We start from the raw sequence: 25,351 nt of genomic DNA on the forward strand, positions 1-25,351 counted from the left end.
TTCATTTTATTTTATTCAGTTTTTATCCCACCCTTCTCGCGAACAGGAAGTATCTTCTGTGCAGGCACACATGGCACACATGGGACTGTGCATGTGCAGGGCTGCCATCAGATAGGTCTTTACAGCTAAGGCTCACCTACCCTCTCATCTGGGCTCGGCTCCGAGGTTTTATCGGATCTGTCTGATTCCACTGCCACTTCTTCTCCCCTGATCGGAATGGGAGAACGCAGCCTACACGATATAGTCACTGGTGTTGGACAAGATGAGACCCTCTGGGGATAATGGTACAGACTCAGATCTCTAGGACTTGGGAAACTGTTGCCCCATTCTTCTAGATATCCCAGCGACATCATATACGAATGCGATGGCCATCGTAAAAGTGGATGGGGTTGGACCCACGGAATTGTGGCCATTTGTTCCAGATTGGATTCTGGTGGGACCTGGCCTTGTGGCAATCCAGTGTCTCCATCCCCATCCATCAGATACAGAGAGCAGCTGAGATCTCTGACCCAGAGACAGGGTCTTGGTTTTCTCCTGCAAGGCTGGCAATGGTTCCGGTATACAGGTGAAAGGGTTGCAAAGAGGCACCAGTTTACGCTTTTCTTTTGTTTTACCCTTAGGTTTTTTTTGCCAGAGGTTCAGACAACACTCAATGGGCTCGAGGACAGCATGACTGAGATCAGATCTGTTGGGACACAGATCCAGGCAGTGGAACCAAGTGCATCAATTCCGACCTCATGGAGTTAGGAAGTTTTTCCGGAAACAACTTTGTCAAGGATACTGAAGCTTTAAAGGCTTTTCCCCACAATGTTGCCTTAAGTTTTGAAGTTCTATCACCCCGCGCCTTAGGGGTGAAATGCTGGCAGGACTTGCACGTGGTGACAGTATGCCCCTCACCAGGGGTCATTTCATAGAAAAAGAGGTTCAGGAGCTCATTAGCATAACTCATTAGCATACCTTATTTGCATATGCCACACACCCTGACATCACCGGAAGTGTGTCAGAAGGCAACACCCACCGCTCAGGCTCCACTGGACTGTTTTGGATTGCTAGCTATTGGGGGGGGGATGTGCAGATCTATCCTCGCAGAGGAGGGAGAGCTTGTACCTGAATAAAACCTGGTCTTAAAGGCGCCACTGGACTGTTTTGGACCGGGGGGCCGTGGGGGCTCTGCAACTTACCTGGCTGCTTCTTGCTCTGACTGAGGGCTGCTGGGAACAGGGGACGGGGCTTGTTGCATGTGCCCGCTCCCTGGACTGTTTACTACTGGAGCTCCGCTCCTGTGCGCTCCTGCAGGAAATGACCCCTGCCCCTCACCCAGACATAACAGACAAAGGTTGTGTTCATCAGTCTGGCTCATTTTCGCTCCACATCAGGTAAAGGTAAATGTTTTCCTTGCTCGAAAGCTAGCCAAAGACTTACTAGGAGAAAGAGGAAGGCCCAGGCCACATTGCTGGCATTGCACCGGAAGTGATGTCATCATACTAGTGACTTCCGAGAGACGCTCTGGGATTTGGGCAAAAACTCTATGGTAAAACTGACTTCTACCATAGAGATTTTGCCAAACACCAGAGCACTGCCTGGAAGTTGCTAGTGTGATGACATCACTTTCTGTGCAATGCTGGCAATGTGGCCTGGGCCTTCCTCTTTCTACTGAAAAGTTTCCTCCACTGGCCAGCTGATCAGCAGCTGGGGGGGGGGGGCAAGGCCTGGTGGGGGATCTGGCAACCCTCAAGTCTACAGTTTCTAACCATGCAGGAGTCCTGAGATCTCTCCATTAAGCACAGCCTGCAAGGAAGGAAGGAAAGAAGAGGAAGAAACCAGAACAGAACCTTGCCCTCACCAGATGCCTTATACCACCTTTCAATCCTTCCTCCCAAGATGGCCCCTACAAAGTTGGCTAGGCTTCCAAGTTCTTCAGATATTTTTCCCATGCTGCTAATAGACATCTCGCTCCAAACTGTGTCCATCCTTTTACATTTCAAAAAGCTTTTCAGTGATTTCAGAATGCCAAACCACAGTAATTTCTCCAGCCTTCCCAGCTACCCAACAGTACAAGCTATCCAACCTTCCCTTTGAGGGAGGTGGGAGGGGAGGGATGCTCACTGGTTTCCAAAGAGATGCTTCAGTTTATAGCTGGGGCAAAGTGATTGAGATATTAGCATACCAGAACTTCCTGTTTACTTATATTTATGGCCCCTCCTGTCCCAAGGGCTTAGGGGTTGTTCCCACATCACTTAAAGGAGCCCCCCCAATAATTCCAGCTATAGACATTTTATTAAATATAGGCATTCAAAATCATTTTAAAAGCCCCCTTTTTTCCTTCAGCCATACCTGAACCACAGATGAAAACGTCTGAAAGCAAATGGAACCTGCGGTCTGCATCAGCTGCTGCTTTATGTTTTAATTGGGTTGCTTCCAGTAACCCAAAGCAGACAAACACGCACGCACACACACACCAATTTCCCTATAGGTCCCCAAAGAGCGTTTAATATTGGAGAAAGGGGGCAAGTTTTAATTTAAGTCTATTTTTAGGCACTGTAATGGACTGGGGTGGGAAGGGAGAGAATAATAAAAGCTCTCAGGACAGTGGAGGATCACAGCCCCGTTCACGAGAGTCAGTTTGCAAATGTTTTATCATGCCTGTTTGCAGGAGTTCCATAGGGGCAGCCATTGTTAGTCCATTGCAGCAAAATAAAACAGACGTCCAGGGGCACCCTTCGAGACTAACAACGTTTATTTCAGCTGGCGAGTCAGAACTCAGTTCTATGAGGCCTGATTCATAGAAACGCCAGCTGAAATAAACGCTGTTCATCTTGAAGGGTGCCCCTGGACTTCTGCTTCATTTTCAGAAGAACAGCAACAACTGGAAATTGTAGAAAATGGAACTGGGTAGCAATTTAGTTAGGAGTAATTTATCACAAATTTCTATAAAGACAGGCCTACTGATAGCCCCCAGACTAAAACCCGCCCCCCCCCCCCCCGGGAGTAATTTTAATTAAGATGTGTGATCCAATGTTTGGCCATGATTCCACCCATAAAGAAAAATGGATTGAAATGTGAAATAAAGAAGCATACCTCACCATTCAACATTACACATTACACATACAAAAGCCAAAGAAGTTGTATCGTGTACGGAAAATGTCAATGTGCTTAGGTATTGCCAAAACGCCATGCCAGAACAGACACACTCCAAGACTGCTACATGGCACCAACTTCCTAACGGAGCCGGTCAATTCACAAGATGGCCAGCTCATGCAGACCAAATAGGTTGCGTTACAGGGACTAGGCTGACAGTTCAGGGAACAGAGAAAGCGACAAACCTACCACTCCCTAGCCGGACACAAGGCTCCCAAGCATGCTCAGGAGAGCCATTTCTGGTTTAGAAGCCTGGCGGTATCAGAACTGCATAACAGGCAAACCCTCTCTGCTGGTGGTTACCTTCTCCTAGAGTTGCCAACCTCCAGATATCCTGGAATTACAACTGATCTCCAGACAACAGAGATCAGTTCCCCTGGAGGGAATGGATGCTTTGAAGGGTGGACTTTATGGAACTGTACCCTGTTAAGGTCTCTCTCCTTCCCAAACCCCACCCTCCCCCAGGCTCTGTCCCCAGATCTCCAGGTATTTCCCAACCCAGAACTGGCCACCCTATTCCTGCTCCCTTTATCAGGGGTCATTTCCTGCGAGAGCACACAGGAGCGGTGCTCTGGCAGTAAGGAGCCCAGGGGGCAGGCACATGAAACAAGCCCTGCCTCCCGCTCCCAGTAGCCCTCAGTCAGGCCACGAGGAGCAAGAAGCAGCCAGGTACGTTGCAGAGCCCCCCCCCTGCACACCTTCAGGTACAAGCTCTCCCTCCTCTGTGAAGGCAGATCTACATGTTCCCCCCCTCCAATAGCTAGCAATCCAAAACAGTCCAGTGGCGCCTGATCAGTGGGTGTTGCCTTCTGACACACTTCCGATGATGTCAGGGGGTGTGGCATATGCAAATAAGTTGTGCTAATGAGTTCCTGCACCTCTTTGTCTACGAAATGACCCCTGCCCTTTATCATAGGTAAAAGTTTCTATGTCTAAGAAAGGAAGGGCTGTGCTTCAGGGGCAGAGCATCTGCTCGGCATGCAGAAGGTCCCAGGTTCAAACCCTGCTATCTCCATTTTAAGGATCCTGTCAGGAGTCCCCAAACTTTTGGAGACCACAGGTGCCTCTGGAACTCTGAGAGAGGATGGTGGTGCAACTACTAAATGCCTACTGCAGAAGGCAGAGCCAACCACAAAATCTCAGGGAGTAAGGTAATACTTAACTCTAATGGAACGAAGTCTGAGTCCAGTGGCACCTTTAAGACCAACACGCCATGCACACAAAGGTTTATAGCCAGAATAAAGCTTTGTTGGTCTTAAAGGTGCCACTGGACTCAGACTTTCTGGCAACCTATTGAACATAACTTTAATAAGTAACTTTTCAACAGTTCAGGCAGAAACTCTGTTTAACAGGGTGCCTTTTGAGATTAACATGTTGCTTAAAAATATTTCCTCGCATACACACAGCTTCCCTTCGGTCACACAGCGAAGATTCTAATGCAGTTTTTTTCTGGGGGTTTTTGGGTGGGTAAACGGAAATTTTTGGGAAAATTGAAAAAAAATGCCAAATTAGCACTTTATTTTTTTTTCCAGATTGAAAGTCATTGTGTTACTTTAGGAACATAACATATGACTATGGACAATTTTACTTGGCATGAAATTATCCCAACTAGCATATTAAAATATAGTGTATCCAAACAATTATTACAAAGTTCAGTTTGTAACCTAGGACTTGCTTGTCCTCAGTGCACAGAAATCATTTTAATCTGATACCATACATATTTTTTAGAAATGATTTGGAAAATATTTGAACACCTTGTCTTAAAACATTTTATTCATCGTGTTAAAATAAAACGTTCCATAATCAAAAAAAATTTCTTTTCCCATTTTTTTGGAAAAAAATTAAAAAGGCTTCAGGAAAAAACCCGTTTCCCCCCCAAATTTTTCCAGTTTTTTTTCCCGGGCCTTCACATCTCTATGGCAGCTGCAGTCAAAGGAACTTTTTAAAAGTCCACACAGCCTCTCAGAACTCCTCACCTGGCCATGTGTACTTTCTAAAAACATCTGTCAAGTGCCAAGGAAAGCTGCTGACAGGTGCCATGGCATCCTACAGGCTCCATGTTGAGGACCCCTAGATCAGGTAGGAGGTGATATGAAAGACCTCTTCCCAAGACCCTGAAGAGCCACTATCAGTTGGAGTAGACCACACTGAACTTGATGGTCTGACTCAGTATAACGCGGCTTAATGGGGGGGGGGCAGGTAAGGTGTGCTAGCCAACAGCAAACCCAGCCAGTCCCAGATCTTCAGCTTGCCTAACTTGACATGGAGTAGAACAAAGTTTGAGTCCAGGGGCACCTTTAAGACCAACAACGTTTTATTCTGCTGCTTCAGATCAACACGGCCACCCACCTGAATCTATTGACGTGGAGTGAACCTTTTAACGTTTGAGGGGTTCAAGTCTGCACAGTCCTCTATCCCCCATTTTGGCTGCCTCCATCTTAGAGATGTAAAATTTCCAGAAATTTTGAAGCTCGGGGGGGAAAACCCGGTTTTTTTCGAGAAAAAACGGAAATTTTGGGGGAAATTGGAAAAAATGCTACATTAGCACTTCTTCTTTTTTTTCCAGATTGAAAGTCATTCTGTTACTTTAGGAACATAAAATATGACTATGGACATTTTTACTTGGCATGAAATGATCACAACTAGCATATTAAAAATATAGTGTATCCAAACAATTATTACCAACAGAATACCCACCTGCATGCAAAAACAAAACTGAAACCTTTTAATTTTCTTCTGACAATAGCACCTCCTAAAGGAAGAAATGCATCTTGTTCTTGCATTGGAGAGTTCAGTTTGTAACCTAGGACTTGCTTGTCCTCAGTGCACAGAAATTAGATCAATCTGATACCATACATATTTTTTAGAAATGATTTGGAAAATATTTGACCCACCTTGTCTTAAAATATTTTATTCATCATGTTAAAATAAAATGTTCCATAATCAATTTTTTTTCTTTTCTTTTTTCAATTTTTTTTTGGGAGGGGGGACTTCAGAGGAAAAACGGAGAAAAAACTTTTTTTTCCAAATTTTTCCGGTTTTCCCCCGGGCCTTCACATCTCTACTCCAGCTTCACAAAATCAAATCACTGTATTTGGGGCGAGGGTGGAGAATGGTTTAACCCTGTGCTGCTCCTGTAAACATTAAAATGAAGAAGATCCAGTGGGATTTGACTGACCGAACTTTAGTCTAATATACAGAAAGGTGTACTCCACCCTGATGACGAGGGTGCTTCCTTACACACTTGGAGGCTTCTGGGTCAGCATCCAAAATGATTTGGCAGCTGCTTGGCATGAGCACAGCGTTTGCAAAGATGTGCCACTTTTAAAAATGCAAAAGGGCGCATTAGTCAGAGCCGCCACAGGAGAGCTGTGAATAAGAACTTCATTCATCATGATTAATTCCTTTCTCCCGGGTGAACCTAGGAGCAGCCCTCCTGTCTGCTGCTTCCAAGTCACTTCACAGCTACATACTTAAAGAAAAAAGGGGGGGGGAATTAACCATCACAGATTCTTGAGAAATGAATACTGGAGTCTGGTATCAAGAGCCACTGCTGCTGGCTGACCTAAAGTAATGGCAGCGGGTTCATATTAAATGTCATTCTGTTACATCATATATATATGATGAAAGATGGTAGTACCACTGTAAACACAGGATCTTGGGGAGGGGGGATGTTTTGCCTGTTGGAATGGGCTTCTTTAGCCAAAACATCAACACTTTCATCAGTGTCCTGAGACTGAACCAGACTATTGAGGATAACACGTAGCAAGCAGTAACAAACTCTGCCCAGTGCCAACTTTAGCTCTTGCAGACACTGAACTGAAACATGGACAACTGAATGCGTGCATGATCTGCCACCGCCTCCTCCTGGCATATCAGATTTTAAGCTTCTCAAGGAAGGGAACATGCTTTTCCCCCTGTCTCCACTCCTCTCTAAAGCATTATTCATCAGCACTGCTATGCAGGACCAGGCTGCCAAACAACAACAACACCCCCCCCCCAATTTGTTGAGCTTTTCTATAACTTGTTACGGCATTTGCAGCCCATTTCAGAACTTTCATACACACGGGGTGCGGTCAGACGGCATGCTGAGAGCGGGTTAAACTGCTCCGGTTTTAACTGGATTATATTTGATCTGGATAATCGTGATCACACTTACCTCCCTCACCCTGCCTCACAGCGCAGTCACATCGCTCCCCAGAGTCTACACTACTGACGCGCAGGAGCATATGTCGGCGGGGTTTTTTAAAAAAAATTCCCTCAGTTTGCGCATACGCATAGACGCCCCTCCGTAGAGGGGGGGGAACTATCATGGTGCATGCGCAGAACCACCAGGGCAAATCAATCCAACCCCTCCAACAAAAGACTTCCCTTTAAATGTTTGACCCGAAAATGGCCTCCGTGAGATCCCGAACTCATCTAAACGCTAAAACAAGTGACGGTTTAAATGTCGGTTTTCTAAACGCGGTGGTTGCGCTCCGCCTATGCATGCACCACCAATGCATTAAAAAAATGGCAGGCAAAAAGCAGAAGCCTTGGGCAGCTTTCGAGCGGGGAGGGGGTTTAAACCGGAAGTGGCTCGACACCGCAGGAGTGATCAGATGTCAGGAAAGTGCGGCTAGAACCAGAGAATCAGGAAAACACCACTTGGGGACCTGGTAACAAAATACTCCATTTTAAAGGGAGTTTGAGCCGGAAAGCGACGGCTGGGGACGGTGTGCAGATGTTGGGTGTGTGAACGTAGATATAAAATCCGTTACTGAAGCATACCGAAAGGAGACTAAAAGGCCCGTCTGAACGCACCCACAATTTATTCCTCTATAAGATGTTATTTATTTATTTGGGAATTCTTCCCCCGCTTTCAGCCCTCACCCCACACCTGTCTCTGGGCTGCATCTTCTTTACTTCCTCCCAAAGAAAAGCAATTCCCATTCACTACAATGCGGGGGGGGGGGATAAAGCACGGCACATTGAGACAAAGTACTTACAGGTGTTTTCACTGTCACTTCAGGCACATCTGCGTGAACTGATTTCACGGTTGTTTTAAAAGATTCTGACACTAGACATGTGCAGGCCGGGGGGGGGGGGACAGGGAGAGGTAAAAAATCAGGAAAATGTCCATGATCACCACCCTGGCCTTTTCTCAGTTTTCAAAACAGAAAAACTGGACATTTGAGGAAGCCCTGAGAAAGATTCCCATAGATTTTTTTTCTTTTGAAATGAGTGATACTGCTTTCTAATGTAAGGATTGACTGACTCAAAATGCCTAGCATGAAAGATGCTTGTGTGTTAAATTCTCTAAGGTTTATTTTTTTAATAACTGTTCTAAGGACTGCAGAAATAAACGAATCTATCTATGGCGTTAGGATAATGATAATTTCGATGCAAATTGATGATGCATATGCTGTATTTTCAAGGATATCTGTATTGGGGGACTTGGCAAGCCTAATAATATCACTTCCGGGGAAAACCAGAAGCTTCTTCATGTCACCATAATAGTTTCCAGCAATTCCTAGAGCAAAGTGATGTTGCTTCTGGGTTTTCTCTGGAAGTGAGGTCACACTACTGTGTCCCACCATAGCAGACCTGGTAATCCTATGCAGAGTGCAGCAGTCTGCAGCTGTCTCTCTCTCTCTTTAGTGTTAGGTATATTCACATTTTTGCTTGTAGAAAACTAACAGTACAATTCTAATAACACTTTCCTGAAAGTAAGCCCCAACAAACAGACTTCAGTAGGACTGTGAATAGATCTTTTGCCCCAGAAGGTCGGACCAGAACCAACGGGTTGAAATTAAATCAGAAGAGTTTTCGGCTAAACATTAGGAAGAACTTCCTGACAGTCAGAGGGGTCCCTCAGTGGAACAGGCTTCCTCGGGAGGTGGTGGGCTCTCCTGCTTTGGAGGTTTGCAGACAGATGCTAGATGGCCATCTGACAGCAATGCTGATTCTGGGAACTTAGATCATGAGAGGGAGGGCAGGAAGGGTTGCCTCAGTGCTTAGTTCTCGTGGCCCTTTCTTACACGCCCAGGGAAATGCTGATTGCCACTCTGGGGTCAGGAAGCAATTTTTCTCCAGGCCATTTGGCCAGGGATCCTGGAGGTTTTTGGTCATCTTCTGGGCATGGAACAGCGGTCATTGCAGGTGTGGAGAGGGAGGTATTTGTGAATTTCCTGCATTGTGCAGGGGGTTGGACTAGATGACTCTGGAGGTCCCTTCCAACTCTATGATTCTATGATCTATTCAGAACCTCCAGGGCATTTATACTATTAAATTCCACAAATATACTGAATTGTACAATATTAGACACTAAGTTCTATCTAATTAAAATAGTAAAATAATTTTACTCCATGAGTATTGCTTAAACTTGTTACTTAAGGGACATAAAGACTGAAATAAGTTTTGCAACTGACAATGTAACTTGAGGATCCCTGTCACTCAACAGAACGGGTATTACCTCAGATACAGACAATCCAGAGACCAATCAATTAAAAGAGGAGTAATATAACACATTGCATATATTCCAATTTTCCAAAGTTTCTGTTTTTCTCCATGAAAGACACACACACAAACACACTATTTCTCATGCTTTCCAATTTCCAGGATGGCTCCAGAGCAAACTAATTTATGCAGTAGCCAAATCACTCACTCACAACTTTAATGCCAGTAACTCACAAAGCAGAATTTTTGCTCACAAGACTCCACAGCTTAGAGGGAGCATTGCTTCACACTGGTTTGCTTGGAAGCTGTCCTACTGCTGCGGCTCAGTAACAGAGTACCTGTTTTGCATTCAAAAGGTTCCAGTTAAAGGATCTCAGTTGGAAAGCCAAGAAACACCTTTGCCCAAGACTCCAGTGGGAAGTAGTCACTCAGAAGAAGAAAGTCCAGTAGCACCTTTAAGACCAACAAAGTTTAATTCTGGGTATAAATGCACTCACACTTCTTCAGATAGACATGCATGCACACGAAAGCTTATACCCAGAATGTCGGTCTTAAAGGTGTCACTGGACTCAAACTTTGAACTGTTCCTTCAAACCAACGCAGCTACCCACCCAGGGGTCATTTCGTAGAAAAAGAGGTGCAGGAGCTCATTAGCATGACTCATTAGCATAAGGTATTTGCATATGCCACACCCCCTGGCATCACCGGAAGTATGTCAGAAGCCAACACCCACCGCTCAGGCTCCACTGGACTGTTTTGGATTGCTAGCTATTGGGGGGGGGGGACACGTGTAGATCTGTCCTTGCAGAGGAGGGAGAGCTTGTACCTGAATAAGACTTGGTCTTAAAGGTGCCACTGGACTGTTTTGGACCGGGGGCCCAGGGGGAGCTCTGCAACTTACCTGGCTGCTTCTTGCTGTGACTGAGGGCTGCTGGGAGCAGGGGGTGGAGCTTGTTGCATGTGCCCGCCCCCTGGGCTCTATACTGCCGGAGCTCTGCTCCTGTGCGCTCTTGCAGGAAATGACCCCCAATGCTCCCTCTAAGCTGTGGAATCTTGTGAGCAAAAACTCTACTTTGTGAGCGACTGGCATTAAAGTTGTGAGCGAGCGACTTGGCTACCTCATAAATCAGTTTGCTCTGGAGCCATCCTTCCTGAGCGAGACAAAAATGTGTGAGCCAGAAGCTAAAAAACTGTGAGGTAGCTCACACTAACTCAGCTTAGAGGGAACACTGCTACCTGCCTGAATCTGTCTTCACAGAAGCAGAAAGAGTTGAGTTCAAGCAGCGGTCGCAAGGCATTGCCTGAAAGCACATGATACAGCAGCAGCCTGGCTGAATCTAAGGAAGTCTGGGTCTGGACAGGAGGCTTCCGGGGATGAGTTCAAACTCGTGATTTGGACTTATCCACTGGGTTGTACATCCACACAGCAACACCACCTATTACTTTAAATCGGGGGTCCCAAAACTTTTTGAGCCTGCAGGCACATTTGGGATTCTGACAAGGCATGGTGGGCACAGCAAAAAAGTGGCTGCCCCAGGAAGCACAGCCAGCCACAAAATGATGCCACGGCTTAACTTCGGTAACACAGTGTGTAGACCCTTGTACTGTGGTGGCAGCTGCTGCCAAAGCAACATTTTTTTAAAATATGCACAGCTCGTCAAATCTCCAGTAGCCAACCAGAAGCCTTGCTGGGCAGAAGCCCCACCTGGCCTCACTCACCTCCTAAAAACACTTGGAGGGCACCGGGGCGCCATGACACCCACAGGCACCACGTGAGGGCCCCTGCTTGACACTTGCAATAGCAGCTCAGTTCAAGGAAAAAGAGGGAGGAGGAGGAGATTGGATTTAAATCTGGCCCTTCACTGCCTGAAGGAGTCTCAGAGCGGCTTGCAACCCCCTTTCCCTTCCCCTCCCCACAAAAGGACTTTGTGAGGTAGGTGGGGCTGAGAGAGCTCTTCCAAGAACTCCCCTTGAGAGAACAACTCTGAAAGAACATTATGACTGACCCATGGTCACACCAGCAGCTGCATGTGGAGGAGGAGTGGAGAATCAAACTCAGTTCTCCCAGATTAGAGTCTGCGCTCCTAACCACTACACCAACCTGTGGTGTCGTCTTGTGCTGATTTGGAATAGGTGCTCTACTTGTTTTCTGCCACAGAAAATGTTTCAATTGCTTTTTTTACTGGTTTCAAACCATCATATTGTAATCTACCTTGAGCTTAAAAAAAAAAAAAAAACACCCTAAAAAAAAAAAAAAAAAAGGAGAACTGACCACAGACTCAGAGAGCAATCCTAAGCAGGTCTACTCAGAATACTACTCAGTGGGGCTTACTCCAAGGACAGCACCCGTAGGACTGTGCTGTCAAAGTCCCAGGTTCAAATCCTCGCCCAGCAGCCATGAAGTTCACTGTGTGATCCTCCTGGGCTAGTCACACCCAGTGTTCCCTCTAAGCTGAGATAGTGTGAGCTAACTCACAGTTTTTTAGCCTCTGGCTCACACATTTTTTGTCTTAGCTCAGGAAGGATGACTCTAGAGCAAACTAATTGATGCAGTAGCCAAATCACTTGCTCACAACTTTAATCCCAGTAGCTCACAAAGTAGAATTTTTTGCTCGCAAGACTCCACAGCTTAGAGGGAGCATTGGTCACCCCCACCCACTGTAATTTACTGCTTAAGGCGTGGCCACCACACCACAATCATTGCAATGAACTCCTTGAAAGGTGCAAAGGACGAAAAAGAAACAACATTCGCAGATCAAATTCGGCATCAAGATTTGAAGCTCAGCACATGCCTGAGCACATAGGAACATAAGAGAAGCCAATGCTGGATCGGGCCAAAGGTCCATCTAGTCCAACACTCTGTGTCACACAGTGGCCAGAAATACCAGGTGCCCTCAGGAGGTCCACCAGTGGGGCCAGGACATTAGAAGCCCTCCCACTGTTTCCCCCCCCAGCACCAAGAATACAGTGCATCGCCTGCCCCAGCCTGTGAGTTCCTATCTATACCTTGTGGCTAATAGCCACTGATGGACCTCTGCTCCATATGTTTATCCAGTTCCCTCTTGAAGCTGTCCATGCTTATAGCCGCCATCCCCTTCACTGTAGTTTTAACAGCTCCAGTGGATTTTTTAGGCAGTTTCACCCCCCTATACTGCATCATTCATCATGCCATCTTTATCTCATTGTTCTCTAATGGTGTGATTCAGTTTTATTGCATTCTTAATGTCTATATTATATTGTTATTTAATTACACTAGAATATATATATTTGCAATTCACCTTGCATGTCAGTGGGAAAGGCAGATGATGATGATGATGATGAAGAAGAGTCGGATCTATACCCTGCCCTTCACTCAGAGGCTCAGAGAGGCTATCAAACACATGCCCTTCCTCTCCCCACAACAGACACCCTGTGAGGTAGGTGGGGCTGAGAAAGCTCTGAGAGAACTGGGACTGACCCAAGGTCACACTAGCAGCTGCCTGCGGAGGAGTGGGGAATCAAACCTGGTTCTCCCGATTAGAGTCCGCCGCTCTTAACCACTACAATAAATGAAGTCAAATGAATAAAAATAATACTGTCACTGTGTTTTTCCAATGAAACCATCGTTCTTTTAGAAGCATCATCAGTGTGCGTCTTAATAAAGCCAGCGTTTTGGCTGACCTACATTATTTGGGGCCAACTGAATTTCCTTGCTGAGGATTATCAAGGCTTTCAATATTTAGCCACCTTCACTGCAAGATTCCCAACGTGTCTCCTTGCACAGGAACGATCAGCAAGACTCAGCTAGCACTTCCTCTTCCTTACACCCCACACACTCTTGCACCTAACTGAACACTTCCTGCATTGCTGGTAAAGTAATTACTTGGGGGTGTGGGTAAAAAGTCACCCAAATTCTATTCCGTGGATTTTGAAGCTGAGTCCTTCACCACTTAATATCTTTCCAAGCTGTTCAAGGCAGCATCAGAACGTTCTTCCTGGTCTTTCCCCACTGACCGCTGGCTCTGCATTGGTAGTGCAAGCGCGCCTCTCCAAGGTCCCACAAAACCAGAATTTCTGCAGATGTTCCTTCAAGGATTTTTTTTTTTTAGGGGTTTTGCTTTAATTCACAAATCATGTAATCTAAGGCCCACGTTAGCTGAAGCAGCAACTAAACCAGCCCTGCAACCTCTGCCAGAAGAGACAATCTGTTTCTTATTTGTGCATCAAGGCTGTAACCTTTCTGGTGGTTGAAATAGGAGCACGGAGCTATCAGGATGCAGAAGGCCATGGAAAAGAACCTCATTTAAGTGCAATGTGCAGGCCAGCTTCGATGTGGAAAAGCTGTCAGGATTGGGGCCCAGCATGAATGTGATCCAGGGCTTACGAGTCAAACTGGGAAAGGGAAGGGCGCCTACCAATCCTGAAATCCACACCGGGGGGGGGGGGTATTGGAAGCACTGGACTTCCACCTTGCTGCAGCAACCCCCAAGAAAGGCACCTGCGGCAAAGCCCATGCAGGTCCTCTAAGAAGAGCAGTGGGAAGCAGCATGTCGGGGTGCAGGCCAGGAGTGACGCCAGGAGCACTGCTGAAGCAACAGAAGGCGGAGCACCAATTCAGAGGACATAGTCAAAGTCCGGTCCAAGGGTCGAGCACAGTGTCAGACAGTTGGCGAGAAGCAGGTCTCCAGGGCAGTCCAAACGCAAAGTCTAGCGGTCCAAGAGTCATCCGTGAGCAGGTACAGAGCAGATTCCAGAATCATAGTCAAGAGGTGGTCCGAGAAGTCACAGCGACAGGCGAGGTGGCAAGGTAGGGTCAGAGGCAGTGGGCAAAGCGACTCATTGCTTCCAAGCCTGGCTCCTCATTTATGCTTGATTCACAGCTTGGCCATGTTAGGCCAATGCAGGGGAGATCATCTTGGTTTGTTAGCTCCAGGTGTCTCCGGGCTGCTAGGCACCCGCTTCCATCTCTTCTTGAGTAGTCTGTGCCTCGCCCGTCACCACCGGCATTCCAGAGGCTCCGGGGATAGAGGCAGCAAGGCGGCCTGTGGGACCCTGTCCAGGCTCGGGTCCTGAACAATGTTCCCTCTAAGCTGAGTTAGTGTGAGCTAGCTCACACTAACTCAGCTTAGAGGGAACATTGGTCCTGAACTGGGGTAGTTGCAGCACTGCCCTCAGCTGGCAGTTCCTCAGCGTCAGGGGACCAGCTGTCATTGGCTGATTGTAAGCGGGGGCCTGCTTCCACTGCCCCTTTATCACTTTCTGCCTCGTCTGAACTGGTCAACTCGGGCTGGCCCACGACACAGCAGAGCCTTGGGGAGGCTGCTGAAAACAAACCAACCGATGGTGATTATCCGGAGAAGGGGAAGCCAAAATCACTGTTATAGAAGGAAGCTTCAGAGACACATGGGGGAGGGCTATGGGGGTTACAACTGTCATCCCCCAAAGACCACCCATGGGCCTTTAACTACGATCGGCAGACAGGCCAAGTTCTGCAGTGGACAGAAAGCTATGGCCTATCCCAGCCCACTGAGAACATAAGAGAAGCCAATGTTGGATCAGGCCAATGGCCCCTCCAGTCCAACACACCCTGTCACACAGTGACCAAAAATACCAGGTGCCATCAGGAGGTCCACCAGTGGGGCCAGGACACTAGAAGCCCTCCCACTGTTGCCCCCCCCAGCACCAAGAATACAGAGCATCACTTGCCCCAGACCGAGAGTTCCTATCTATACCTTGTGGCTAATAGCCACTGATGGACCTCTGCTCCATATGCATACCTAATTCCCTGTCCCTCAAGAACACCAATAATGGGCCAGATGAGATGTGAATGCCTACTAAGTGGCCCAGGGTCTACCCCCAGTACACACCCCATAATAGCATCGGCAGTGCCAGTGAAGAAAGAGGGATCAAGCAGGTCCGTGGGAGTGAACATGAACGCAGACAGCTGCCTTACGCCAAGTCACGTGACCGGGTCCACCTACCTCAGTACCGTCTACTCTGACTGGCACCATATCTCCAGGCTTCTGAGGCAGAGAAAGATCTTTCCCAGGGATCTTTTTAGCTGCAGGTGTCAGGGGCTGAAACCAGGACTTGGGGCTTTGGTGTCCAGGACCTTCTCAGGGTAATAAAAGATTCTTAAGTGTAAGGATGTGTCGCTGGTGATCAAGATAATGTATGCCGCAGTACTCCCTATCGCTGTGCATGGGTGCGAAAGCTGGACAGTGAAGAAAGCGGACAGGAAGAAAGTAGATTCATTTGAAATGTGGCGTCGGAGCAGAATTTTACAGATACCATGGGCCACCAAAATGATAAAGAAGTGGTTTCTAGATCAAATCAAGGCTGGCCGTTCCCTTGAAGCTAAAATGACTAAAACGGAGGCTATCATACCTTGGTCATATCATGAGAAGACTGAGTCACTGGAAATGACAATCATGCTAGGAAAAGTTTGAAGCCACAGGAAAAGAGGAAGATCAATGCTCCCTCTGAGCTGTGGAGTCTTGTGAGCAAAAATTCCACTTTGTGAGCTACTAGCATTAAAACTGTGAGCAAGCAATTCGGCTACTGCATAAACTTAAAAATGTGTGAGCAGGAGGCTAAAAAACTACGAGCTAACTCACACTAACGCAGCTTAGAGGGAACACTGGATACAATATGAGGTAGACTGACTCAGTCAAGGGAGCCACAAAGGCCCTCAGTTGGCAAGACCTGAGCAAGGCTGTTAACACTGGAACGTTTTGGAGGAAATTAATTCATAGGGGTCACCATAAGTCAGAGGTGACGACATCACTTAACATGCACAGACTGCACCCGGCATACTTCAGCATCCCTGCAAGTACCATCCATGAAACCCAACATCATGCACTTCCTTCCTTCCTTCTGACTTTGCCCCTGCTCTTTGCCAAAAACTTGCCCATTCTTTGATAGCCTGGATTCTCTGGATGCTTTGATCCTTCCTGGTATTTTTGCAGGCCCAGGGAAGAAGAGGAAGGCAACTGAGCGCCTCGTGGGTCACTACGTGTGGCTGATGAGCCGTGTTCCATTCGGGGAACAACAACAAGTTTGTCCTTTTAAGATTCATCAAAGGCGGGTGAGGAATGGACGGCGGCGGCAGCTGTTCCTGGAAACGCGAGTGATGGTTATACAGTATATTAACATGTTTGTAAATAAGACCCTCTCACGCAGCACACAGGAATGTGCGTGGAGTTCTCAAGAGTTTAAACCAGAGACGTTTTCCCAGGATTAAGCAGCGCCCGGGATCGCATGTGTCAGAGCTTACACTACTTCCACCCCCATGAAATGCAGCGGACACACACAAACAAACAAAACACATGGCCATGTATAGTCTTGAGAGTTTATGATGAGTCACCTTTAAGGGAGTCTGGTTCTTTGCCCAACACCCACACACAACAGCTTTGGAGCCTGCACAGACAAGGAAAGGAACTCCATGAAAATGCATTGGCTGTTAAGGAATGCTTCTCATGAGGTTATGTATTTATCCACACACTCATGCCCTGGCTTTCTCCCCAATGGGGACCCAAGGCAGCACACGTCATTCTCCTCTCCTCCATTTCATCCTTGCAACAACTCTGTGAGGTGGGTTGGGCTGGAGAGTGGGACTGGACCCAGGTCATCCCAGCAGGTGCCCCGGGCAGAGGCGGGATTCCGGTCTCCCAGGTCCTAGCCTGTCACCCTAGCCACTCCAGTATACCGGCTCTTGCTGATGGATTACTATTTCGTTAGTGGCTAAAATAAGCTGAACGTTTCATGAACAATGTTTCTTCTTAATTTCCGTGCAAATGCTTCTCTGCACACTTATTCCCAGGAGTGAGCATCTACGGTAATTCTGTAGAAGTGCAAAAGGTGACAATTACAACAGAACTTTGAGATCCTCCACTGTTTAATTTTTTTATAGAAATAACAAGTTTCTAGCACCTAGGACTGAGATATTTAGAAGTATTTCCGGGGAATAAGCTTCCAAGAGTCAAAGTCCACTTCATCAGATATGGGGGGGGGGAGAAGAAGAGGAGGAGGAGGAGGAGATTGGATTTATACCCCGCCCTTCACTACCCAAAAGAGACTCTAATCTAGGAGAACCGGGTTTGATTCCCCACTCCTCCACCTGGCTAGATGACCTTGGGCAAGCCGTAGTTCTGACAAGAGCTGTTCTTGAAATAGAGCCGTTTCTGTCAAGAGCTCTCTCAGCCCCACCTACCTCACAGGGTGTCTGTTGTGGGGAGGGGAAGGGAAAGGAGTTTGTAAGCCACTCTGAGACACCTTTGGGTAGTGAAGGGCGGGGTATAAATCCAATCTCTTCTTCTTCTTCTTCTTCTTCTTCTTCTTCTTCTTCTTCTTCTTCTTCTTCTTCTTCTTCTTCTTCTTCTTAATGTTCACAAGCCAGAGGGATGGCATAATATGCCTGTAGGGGGCTGGGCCTCCTCCTTCTTTCCTACGAGTAGCCAAAGCAGACGAAAATCATGCAGAATAGCTGTAAAGGGGCAGGAGTGCCACCTTGCAAGCTTTCGTAAAAGGGTTTGTAAAGCTAGCGGTTTCATCTGCTAGTGAAGAAAGCCTGGGATGCTTCAGAAGGTTATAAGGCAGGGGTGGCCCAACTGCGGGTCAGGAGCCACATGCGGCTCTTTCACGGATACTGTGCGGCTCCCGGTAGGGCGGCTGGGGAAGCGAAGGGGAGGCATGCCTTCTCGACCGGTCTTCCCTTCCCTAGCCAGTGTTCCCCTCCCTAGGTAGGCTTGAGATGGGAGGAGAGCAGAGAAAGAAAGTCACTTGAATTTTAAATGTGTTCTCAAAGGCCCCCCCCCCCAAGCTGGCTTGGAGAAGGCGTTTGTCTCTCTAAATATCATTATTGATCTGCAGGGGTCATTTTGTAGAAAATTAGGTGCAGGAGCTCATTCGCATAACTTATTTGCATATGCCACACCCCCTGACATCACCGGAAGTGTGTCAGAAGGCACCACCCACCACTCAGGCTCCCCTGGACTGTTTTGGATTTCTAGCTATTGGGGGGGGGACATGCAGATCTGTCCTCACAGAGGAGGGAGAGCTTGTGCCTGAATAAAACTTGGTCTTAAAGGTGCCACTGGATTGTTTTGGACCGGGGGCCGGGGGGGAGCTCTGCAGCTTACCTGGCTGCTTCTTGTTCTGACTGAGGGCTGCTGGGAGCAGGGGGTGGGACTTGTTGCATGTGCCCGCACCCTGGGCTCTTTACTGCCAGAGCTCCGCTCCTGTGCGCTCCTGCAGGAAATGACCCCTGTCGATATGTATTTTTACCCCTTCTATTTTTATTTCTGGCAGTCTTATTTAATGTTAATATTATTAAAAAAACAAATCTGCATATTTTCCAATTAAAACATGTGTGTAATATTTGGTCATGTCTTGCGGCTCTCAGACATCTGATGTTTCTTCTGTGTGGCTCTTACATTAAGCAAGTTTGGCCACCCCTGTCATAAGGGTTTCTCCAGTAAGAAAACGAGTAGTGCCAAACAAGCCTCCCTGACAGCCTCTCGTGGCAGCGGGTGAGGCCCAAGGAGCCTTGCCCAGAACCTTCACGTGGTGCTACCGTGCTCACAAACAGTCTCAAGAAGTAGAGTTGCCAACCTCCAGGTGATGGCTGGAGATCTCCTGGAGATAGAGATCAGTTCACCTGGAGAAAATGGCCACTTTGGAAGTTGAAGTCCCTCCCTTCCCCAAACCCCGCCTTCCTCAGGCTCCGACCCCCAAACTCCCCAGGTATTTCCCAGCCCAGAGCTGGCGACCCTACCCAGAAGCCCTCTGCAATGCACAGAGGTTCCTCAGCAGTCAAATGGGGAGAGTCCGCATCGTTTAGAAACCTTAAGAGAAACTTTAAAGACATTTTTATCAGCCCGTGATGAAGCAGGGACAGCTCCGCTTAAACCTCTTTCCTTACATGCTAGGCCTTGTCTTGTCCTAGGCCAACCCCCCCCCCAAAAAAAACCCATGTTGTTTTCAGACAGTGGGCATCATGTACAACACGCAAGCGTCAGGTTGCAAGGGCACCGGAGGCGGCTCGCAAATGCAGCCGGGACACGTGCAAAACAACAAGGAACACTTAATCTGCGGATTCCCAACAGGACCTCTTCCAACAGCTCCATCTGAAGACTGTTTGTGAAGAAGAGCAGAGCCGAGAAGTCTTGTTTGTTTGCTTGCTTGCTTGCTTGAGAAACACAACATAGCACACTGACTCCGTAATCTCCGGCCATCGTGAAACTAGCCATTATTTCTGCAAGGACAGAACGCAAAGCGCCATCCCTGGCTGGGTCATGCTGGGTCAAGGCTGAAGCACAAAGCCCGGAGACGGCCTGCTCTGCTTCCTCCTCTCCCTCCCCGCTGAGTTGGGGATTTCCAAACAGTGTGCTGGAAAGCCTCAGTGGCACGATCAGTAATGGTGGGCCAGCTTCCCTGCCAGACAGATTTGACCAACGCTATCCACTACCAGTCTTCCTTCTGCAACAAACGTCTAAAGGGGAGTGTCCCCCAAGTGGTGTACAGAAAATAATCCTGTCTGAGTGGGTGTGTTTCCCCAGCCCAATTTGAGAAAACACTCAGTACAATCCTGTAGAGCAGAATCAGATCTTGTACTTTATTGATCAACAAAGGAGGAAGGTGCAGATCCAATAAGGTTTTGGATGCAACAGCTCTCCCTAAGGTTACAATGGGAGACATAAAGTTTTATACCCCCTATTTCATTCCTATCTTCTGGAATGAAATAGGGTTTTTTCCATGCCAAATATTGAGGGACTGGTCAGCAGATGAATCTATACGAAAAAGGCTCTTTCACGACAAAGAAGCATTCTTTTCTTTTCTTTTTACATAATAATGTTTGCCCCCAGCTATCCAGAGCCAGGAAATCTGCAAGCACAAAATTCTGCTATTCAGAGTCAGAGGCAGACTGGGGGGGCTGAGCCCCCACAGTGCAGGTCCAAGGAACAGAGCCCATGAACCCAAAGGAACTCTAGGCAAAGCAACCCAAGATGGGACAGTCAATTAACGCGATTTCAGCCTTCCAGGGGAAGTAGGCAAAAAGTTTATTTATAGGCTGCAAGACCATTGGACCACATAAACCAGTACCGTCTCTTTTTATTGGCACCAGCTGTCCCACGGTCTCAGCCAGAGGCCATTTCAAGCCCCTCCCCTGAGATCCTTTAACCAGAGACTGAACCTGGGATCCTGAACGTGCAAAGCACGAGCTTTTGTTTCTTTATTTTATAAAATGGTATGCTCCACTACTGAGCTTCATATGAATTGAATGAAGTTGCATTTAAAATGAGCCAAATTGTTGGTCCATATAAGCCCAGCACTGTCTACTCTGCCTGAAAGCAGGTCCTAGGCATTGTTCCCTCTAAGCTGAGTTAGTGCGAGCTAGCTCACAGTTTTTTAGCCTGCGGCTCACACATTTTTGTCTTAGCTTAGGAAGGATGGTTCCAGAGCAAACTGATTCATGCAGCAGCCAAATCGCTCGCTCATAACTTTCATGCCAGTCGCTCACAAAGTAGAATTTTTGCTCACAAGACTCCACAGCTTAGAGGGAGCACTGCCAGGTGAGAATTTTTCCCAGTTTTGCTGCCTAAGATCCTTCTGTCTGCAGAGGTCAACCTGTAACCTTCTGAATGCAAGGAACGTGATCCACCACTGAGTAATGGCCTCTTCCCACAGAGGGCAATTTACAGCAAAGACAGAGAACCAGACTAACAGAGATTAGGCCTGCAGGCTGAAACCTGCATGGCACAAGCAGCTGGGACTCCTGATGCAGAAATTTCCTGGGTTAGTAAACTAAGTAGTGCAAGTAAGCCAAATGGGCTACAATCAATCAAGGAAGGACAAAGAGAGCTGAGATACTAGTAGAAACTATCAAGGTCGGGATATGGCCGGCTAATAGACACAATCCAACCGAATTAGCAGATCTGTAACAAACGAAGAATCATAAAGGCTACTTAGTCCTGGGAAGGAAGGCGGCTTGGTACAGTCTGACCTTGTCACAGCTTGGAAGCTCAGCAGGGTCAGTACTTGGAAAGGAGACTCTGCAGAGGAAGGCAATGGACAACCACCTCTGCTTCTCACTTGCCTCGAAAGCCCCTTGTTGGGGTCGCCATAAATTGGCTGCGATTTGACAACACTTTACACACACCCGCCTAGTCCAATGCAGGAAATCCAAAATGAGATAATCCCAGATAGAGGGCTATATTTTTTAAAAAAATGTTGTATTCCTAGCTCTTAATGTTATGAAAGAGCCTTGCAACCCCAGAAATTCGGCATGGGCAACGTCAGAAACCAAAGGACAGTCTCTGTGGGAAGACCTTGCACTTCCCCTGTGCAAAAAGAACAGCATCTATGGGGACAAAGCAGGAGTAATTAAAACTGCAGAACTGAAACAAGATGCAGAATTCGTCGTCTCTGTTCTTTACACCCTTGCCCTGTGAGCCCCACATCTCTCCTCAAACTACCACCACAAAAAGTGGACGTGCTGGATGTGAGCGAATGAGCAAAGCCTGACAGAGGACCACGGAGCAGCGTCTGCAGGCCAAAGTGTACGTGCAGCCCTGTGGACCAAAAAGGCCGCTTGTGGGATTATAAACATCCTGACAAACACAGAATCAACAATGTAAACAGCATTGTGAGCTGTAAACATATCTGAAAGGATGACGTTTTAACACAGTGCATGTTAGACAGACTTTCCCCCTCCACTCGCAATGTTACACACAGCAGGCGCAATCCACTAAGCAAGTCTTATGCGCAGGAACCACCAAAATGGAATAAGAACTACACAAGACTACAGAAAAGTTTGTTGCTCACAGGCTTAGAAAGTTAGAAGATGCAGTTTCCTGGGAATCCCCAGTTTTCATTAAATGGGGGGGGGTCTAGCTCGTGGAGGAAGGCTTGAAAGAATCTAGCCAATGCCTGTTGAAACCTCAGACGCTGGTGAGGCATAGTGGGTTAAAGGGTTAGACTAGGATCTGGGAAGGTAAAGGTTTCCCTTGCTCGAAAGCCAGTCGGATCTGACTCCAGGGGCGGTGCTCATCTTCGGTTCCAAGCCAAAGAGGCAGCGCTGTCCGAAGGAATTTCTGTGGTCATGTGGCCGGCATGACTAAACGGCGAGGCACACGGAACGCTGCTACCTTCCCACCAAAGCGGTACCTATTTATCTATTCAAAGCAACAACTTCTAATTTTTTTTCTAGAGCAGTGAAAATGATCAAAACAGCTTTATGTCGAGGACGTGATTAACTAAACCAGGTTAAGCTAATTTAAATGCTGCAGAAATACAGCTGGAATGACTTTATACAAAAGTAGCCCACCGATTCATCGAGCTCAATATTTTCTCTGCCTAAGACCTCGGAGAGCTCAATTAGACAAGTCTTTCCCAGTGCCTGCTACCTGAAATGCCAAGGACTGAGCCTGGGCCCTTCTGTATGCAAAATAGGTGCACTAGTACTGAACCAAAGGATCTCCAGATTTATCAGTCCTAGTGTTATGATGATCTTGTAGGGATGCCAGCCTCCAGGTGGGGCCTGGGAATTTCCTGGAATTACAGCTCATCTCCAGACTACAGAGATCATTTCCCCTGGAGAAAATGGATGCTTTGAAAGGTGGAGTTTTTGGCACTGTACCCCACGGAGGTCCCTGGCCTCCCCAGGCTCCACCCCCAAATCTCCATGAATTTCCCAACCTGGATCTGGCAACCCTAATCCCCCACCAGTGGTCCGGGGAGAGCGGCAACCCTACCTGTCAGAATCCACCTACAATTTGACTTTTTTTTCTTTTTTTTTAAACGTCAAATTGCAGCCAACTTATGGTGAACCCGTAGGGTTTTCAGGGCAAGAGACATTCAGAGATGCCTGCCTCGTGTAGCGACCCTGGACTTCCTGGGAAGTCTCCCATCCAAGTACTAACCAGCTTAGCCTCTGAGATCTGGTAAGACTGGGCTAGCCTGGGCTATCCAGGTTGAGGGAAATCATGTTCTGCAGCTGATTTGGCGGACTCTGGCCTATGAAAGCATCTGCCACAATAAAGGGTAAGGTGCCACAAGACATACTGTTAAGTGTGCTGCGACAGGCTAACATGGTGCATTTATCTACATTTTCTCAGCTTACCCAGAAGACCCGATGCTTTTGCACATGGCAAGGAGAGGCCTCTTCTCAGCAAAGCTGTCACACTTCTGAGGACCTGATGAGAAAAGAACAACAACAAAAAAAGTTCACTTTATTTGTATTTAACTTCAAGGGTTCAAAATTAAAGCTCCGAAAGTTAGAATCAGGAACAACCACCCCATCTTTGACATGTTAGCAGCAGCTACAGAACACTTCCAGACCCTGCAGCCCAGCTCTGCAAAAGTGTGGATAACATATTTCTCTCCAAGACCAGGCGGCTTATGAATCTGTTGTTAACCTGGAAAAGAACGACTTTTATGGAACACCACAGTTGCTGGTTTTAATAGTTAATAAAACAAATGCTCTTGCCTCTATACTGCTCAGGGATAGGGGGTTGCCAACCTTGAGGTCGGAGCCTGGAGAAAATGGCTACTTTGCAGGGTGGACTCTGTGGCATTATACTCCACTGAGGTCCCTCCCCTCCCGAAAACCCATCCTCCCCAGGCTCCACCCCCAAAACCCCAGGAATTTCCCAACCCAGAGTGGTCATTCAATAGAATCACATGGCACAGCTCCTATTGGGCTGTAATACTTCAGATGGGCAGAGGTTGAATGCACCCTGCATTTTAAAAAACCCAAAAAAAACAATCCTTTACATGTAAAAAACTAACATGTCAGGGAGAAGCGTTCTAGCCTAGCCTCCTGTACGAATGCTGGTTTTCTATTTTAAAAAAAAAACCCAAACCAGGATGCATAACACCCGCCCCAGCTGGATGGCAAAAGCGTCATAAGAGCCAATCAGCTACATCACAGCAAAGGTAGGTCTAGTCGTGCACCTGGTTCCCAGCACTGACCAACCAGAGGCCACTGAGCAAAACCCACCAGTAGGGCATCAAGGCAGCAGCCCTCCCCCGGAGTCTTGTCCCCCTTCTCCGGCTCGGAGAAGGGGGACAAGACTCCGGAAGATGAAGGAGCAGGGAAAGGTCCATCCTATAACCTGAGAGACATAAAAGGAAGGCAGCCCAGAACTTGAAGATTGGTTCGGAAAGCGCATGAAAAGACTTTATTAACAATAAACCAAAGGGACACTACTAATACATTAACATTTATTTTTGTTTTTCACAGGTTAAGATGAAAGACGATTGACAACTCACAGAAGAAGCCAAAAGAAGATTTGTTTAATACTAACAAAAGATTAACATACTAATAGAGCATCACTCAAACTTTTCTTAGTCCAGCTATATACCCTCCCCCTTTCTGATATTAAAAGCAATAAATTCTCTCCTTTTTAGGAGAGTTAATAAAAAAAAAAGGCAGCAGCCCTCCCCAACTTTTTTTTATAGCCCCCAAAGGGGATTTTTTATTTTTTTATAATACTACAAACTACAACAGAAAACAGGAGGGGGGGCTACATTTATAGGATAAAAGAAAGATAGCCACTACTAACTAAAAATCCAAGAGAGGAGATCTTCTAATCAGCTTAAACATACATCAAGTCTTAATCCCGCTGATCCCTTTACAAACTGAGTCAAGTATAACATTAACTTTTTCATTCTTAAAATTAACTGGCTCCCATCCACCCAGCGGTTCGAAAGCATCATAAATGCAAGTAGATAAAGTGGGTACCTGCCCTAGGTGGCAGGGGGCACCCCTCCTCCTTGTGAGGTAAAGGGTGCG

The 25,351-nt window shown here is 47.1% G+C and overlaps 1 protein-coding gene across 4 annotated transcripts in view; it reads right to left on the reverse strand.

Moving 5' to 3' along the window:
• BCAS3 (breast carcinoma amplified sequence 3) overlaps positions 1–25,351 on the reverse strand; it is an 812,136-nt gene that overhangs the window by 725,153 nt on the left and 61,632 nt on the right. For all 4 annotated transcript variants that reach the window (XM_015420601.1, XM_015420405.1, XM_015420473.1 and 1 more), the window contains exon 7: positions 23,678–23,750. In XM_015420601.1, coding sequence (XP_015276087.1) covers positions 23,678–23,750 — 73 coding nt within the window. The remainder of the gene's footprint in view (positions 1–23,677; positions 23,751–25,351) is intronic.

Source organism: Gekko japonicus, unplaced genomic scaffold, assembly GCF_001447785.1.
Source record: "Gekko japonicus isolate JY-2015 unplaced genomic scaffold, Gekko_japonicus_V1.1 scaffold348, whole genome shotgun sequence".
In the NCBI taxonomy this organism is placed as follows: domain Eukaryota; kingdom Metazoa; phylum Chordata; class Lepidosauria; order Squamata; family Gekkonidae; genus Gekko; species Gekko japonicus.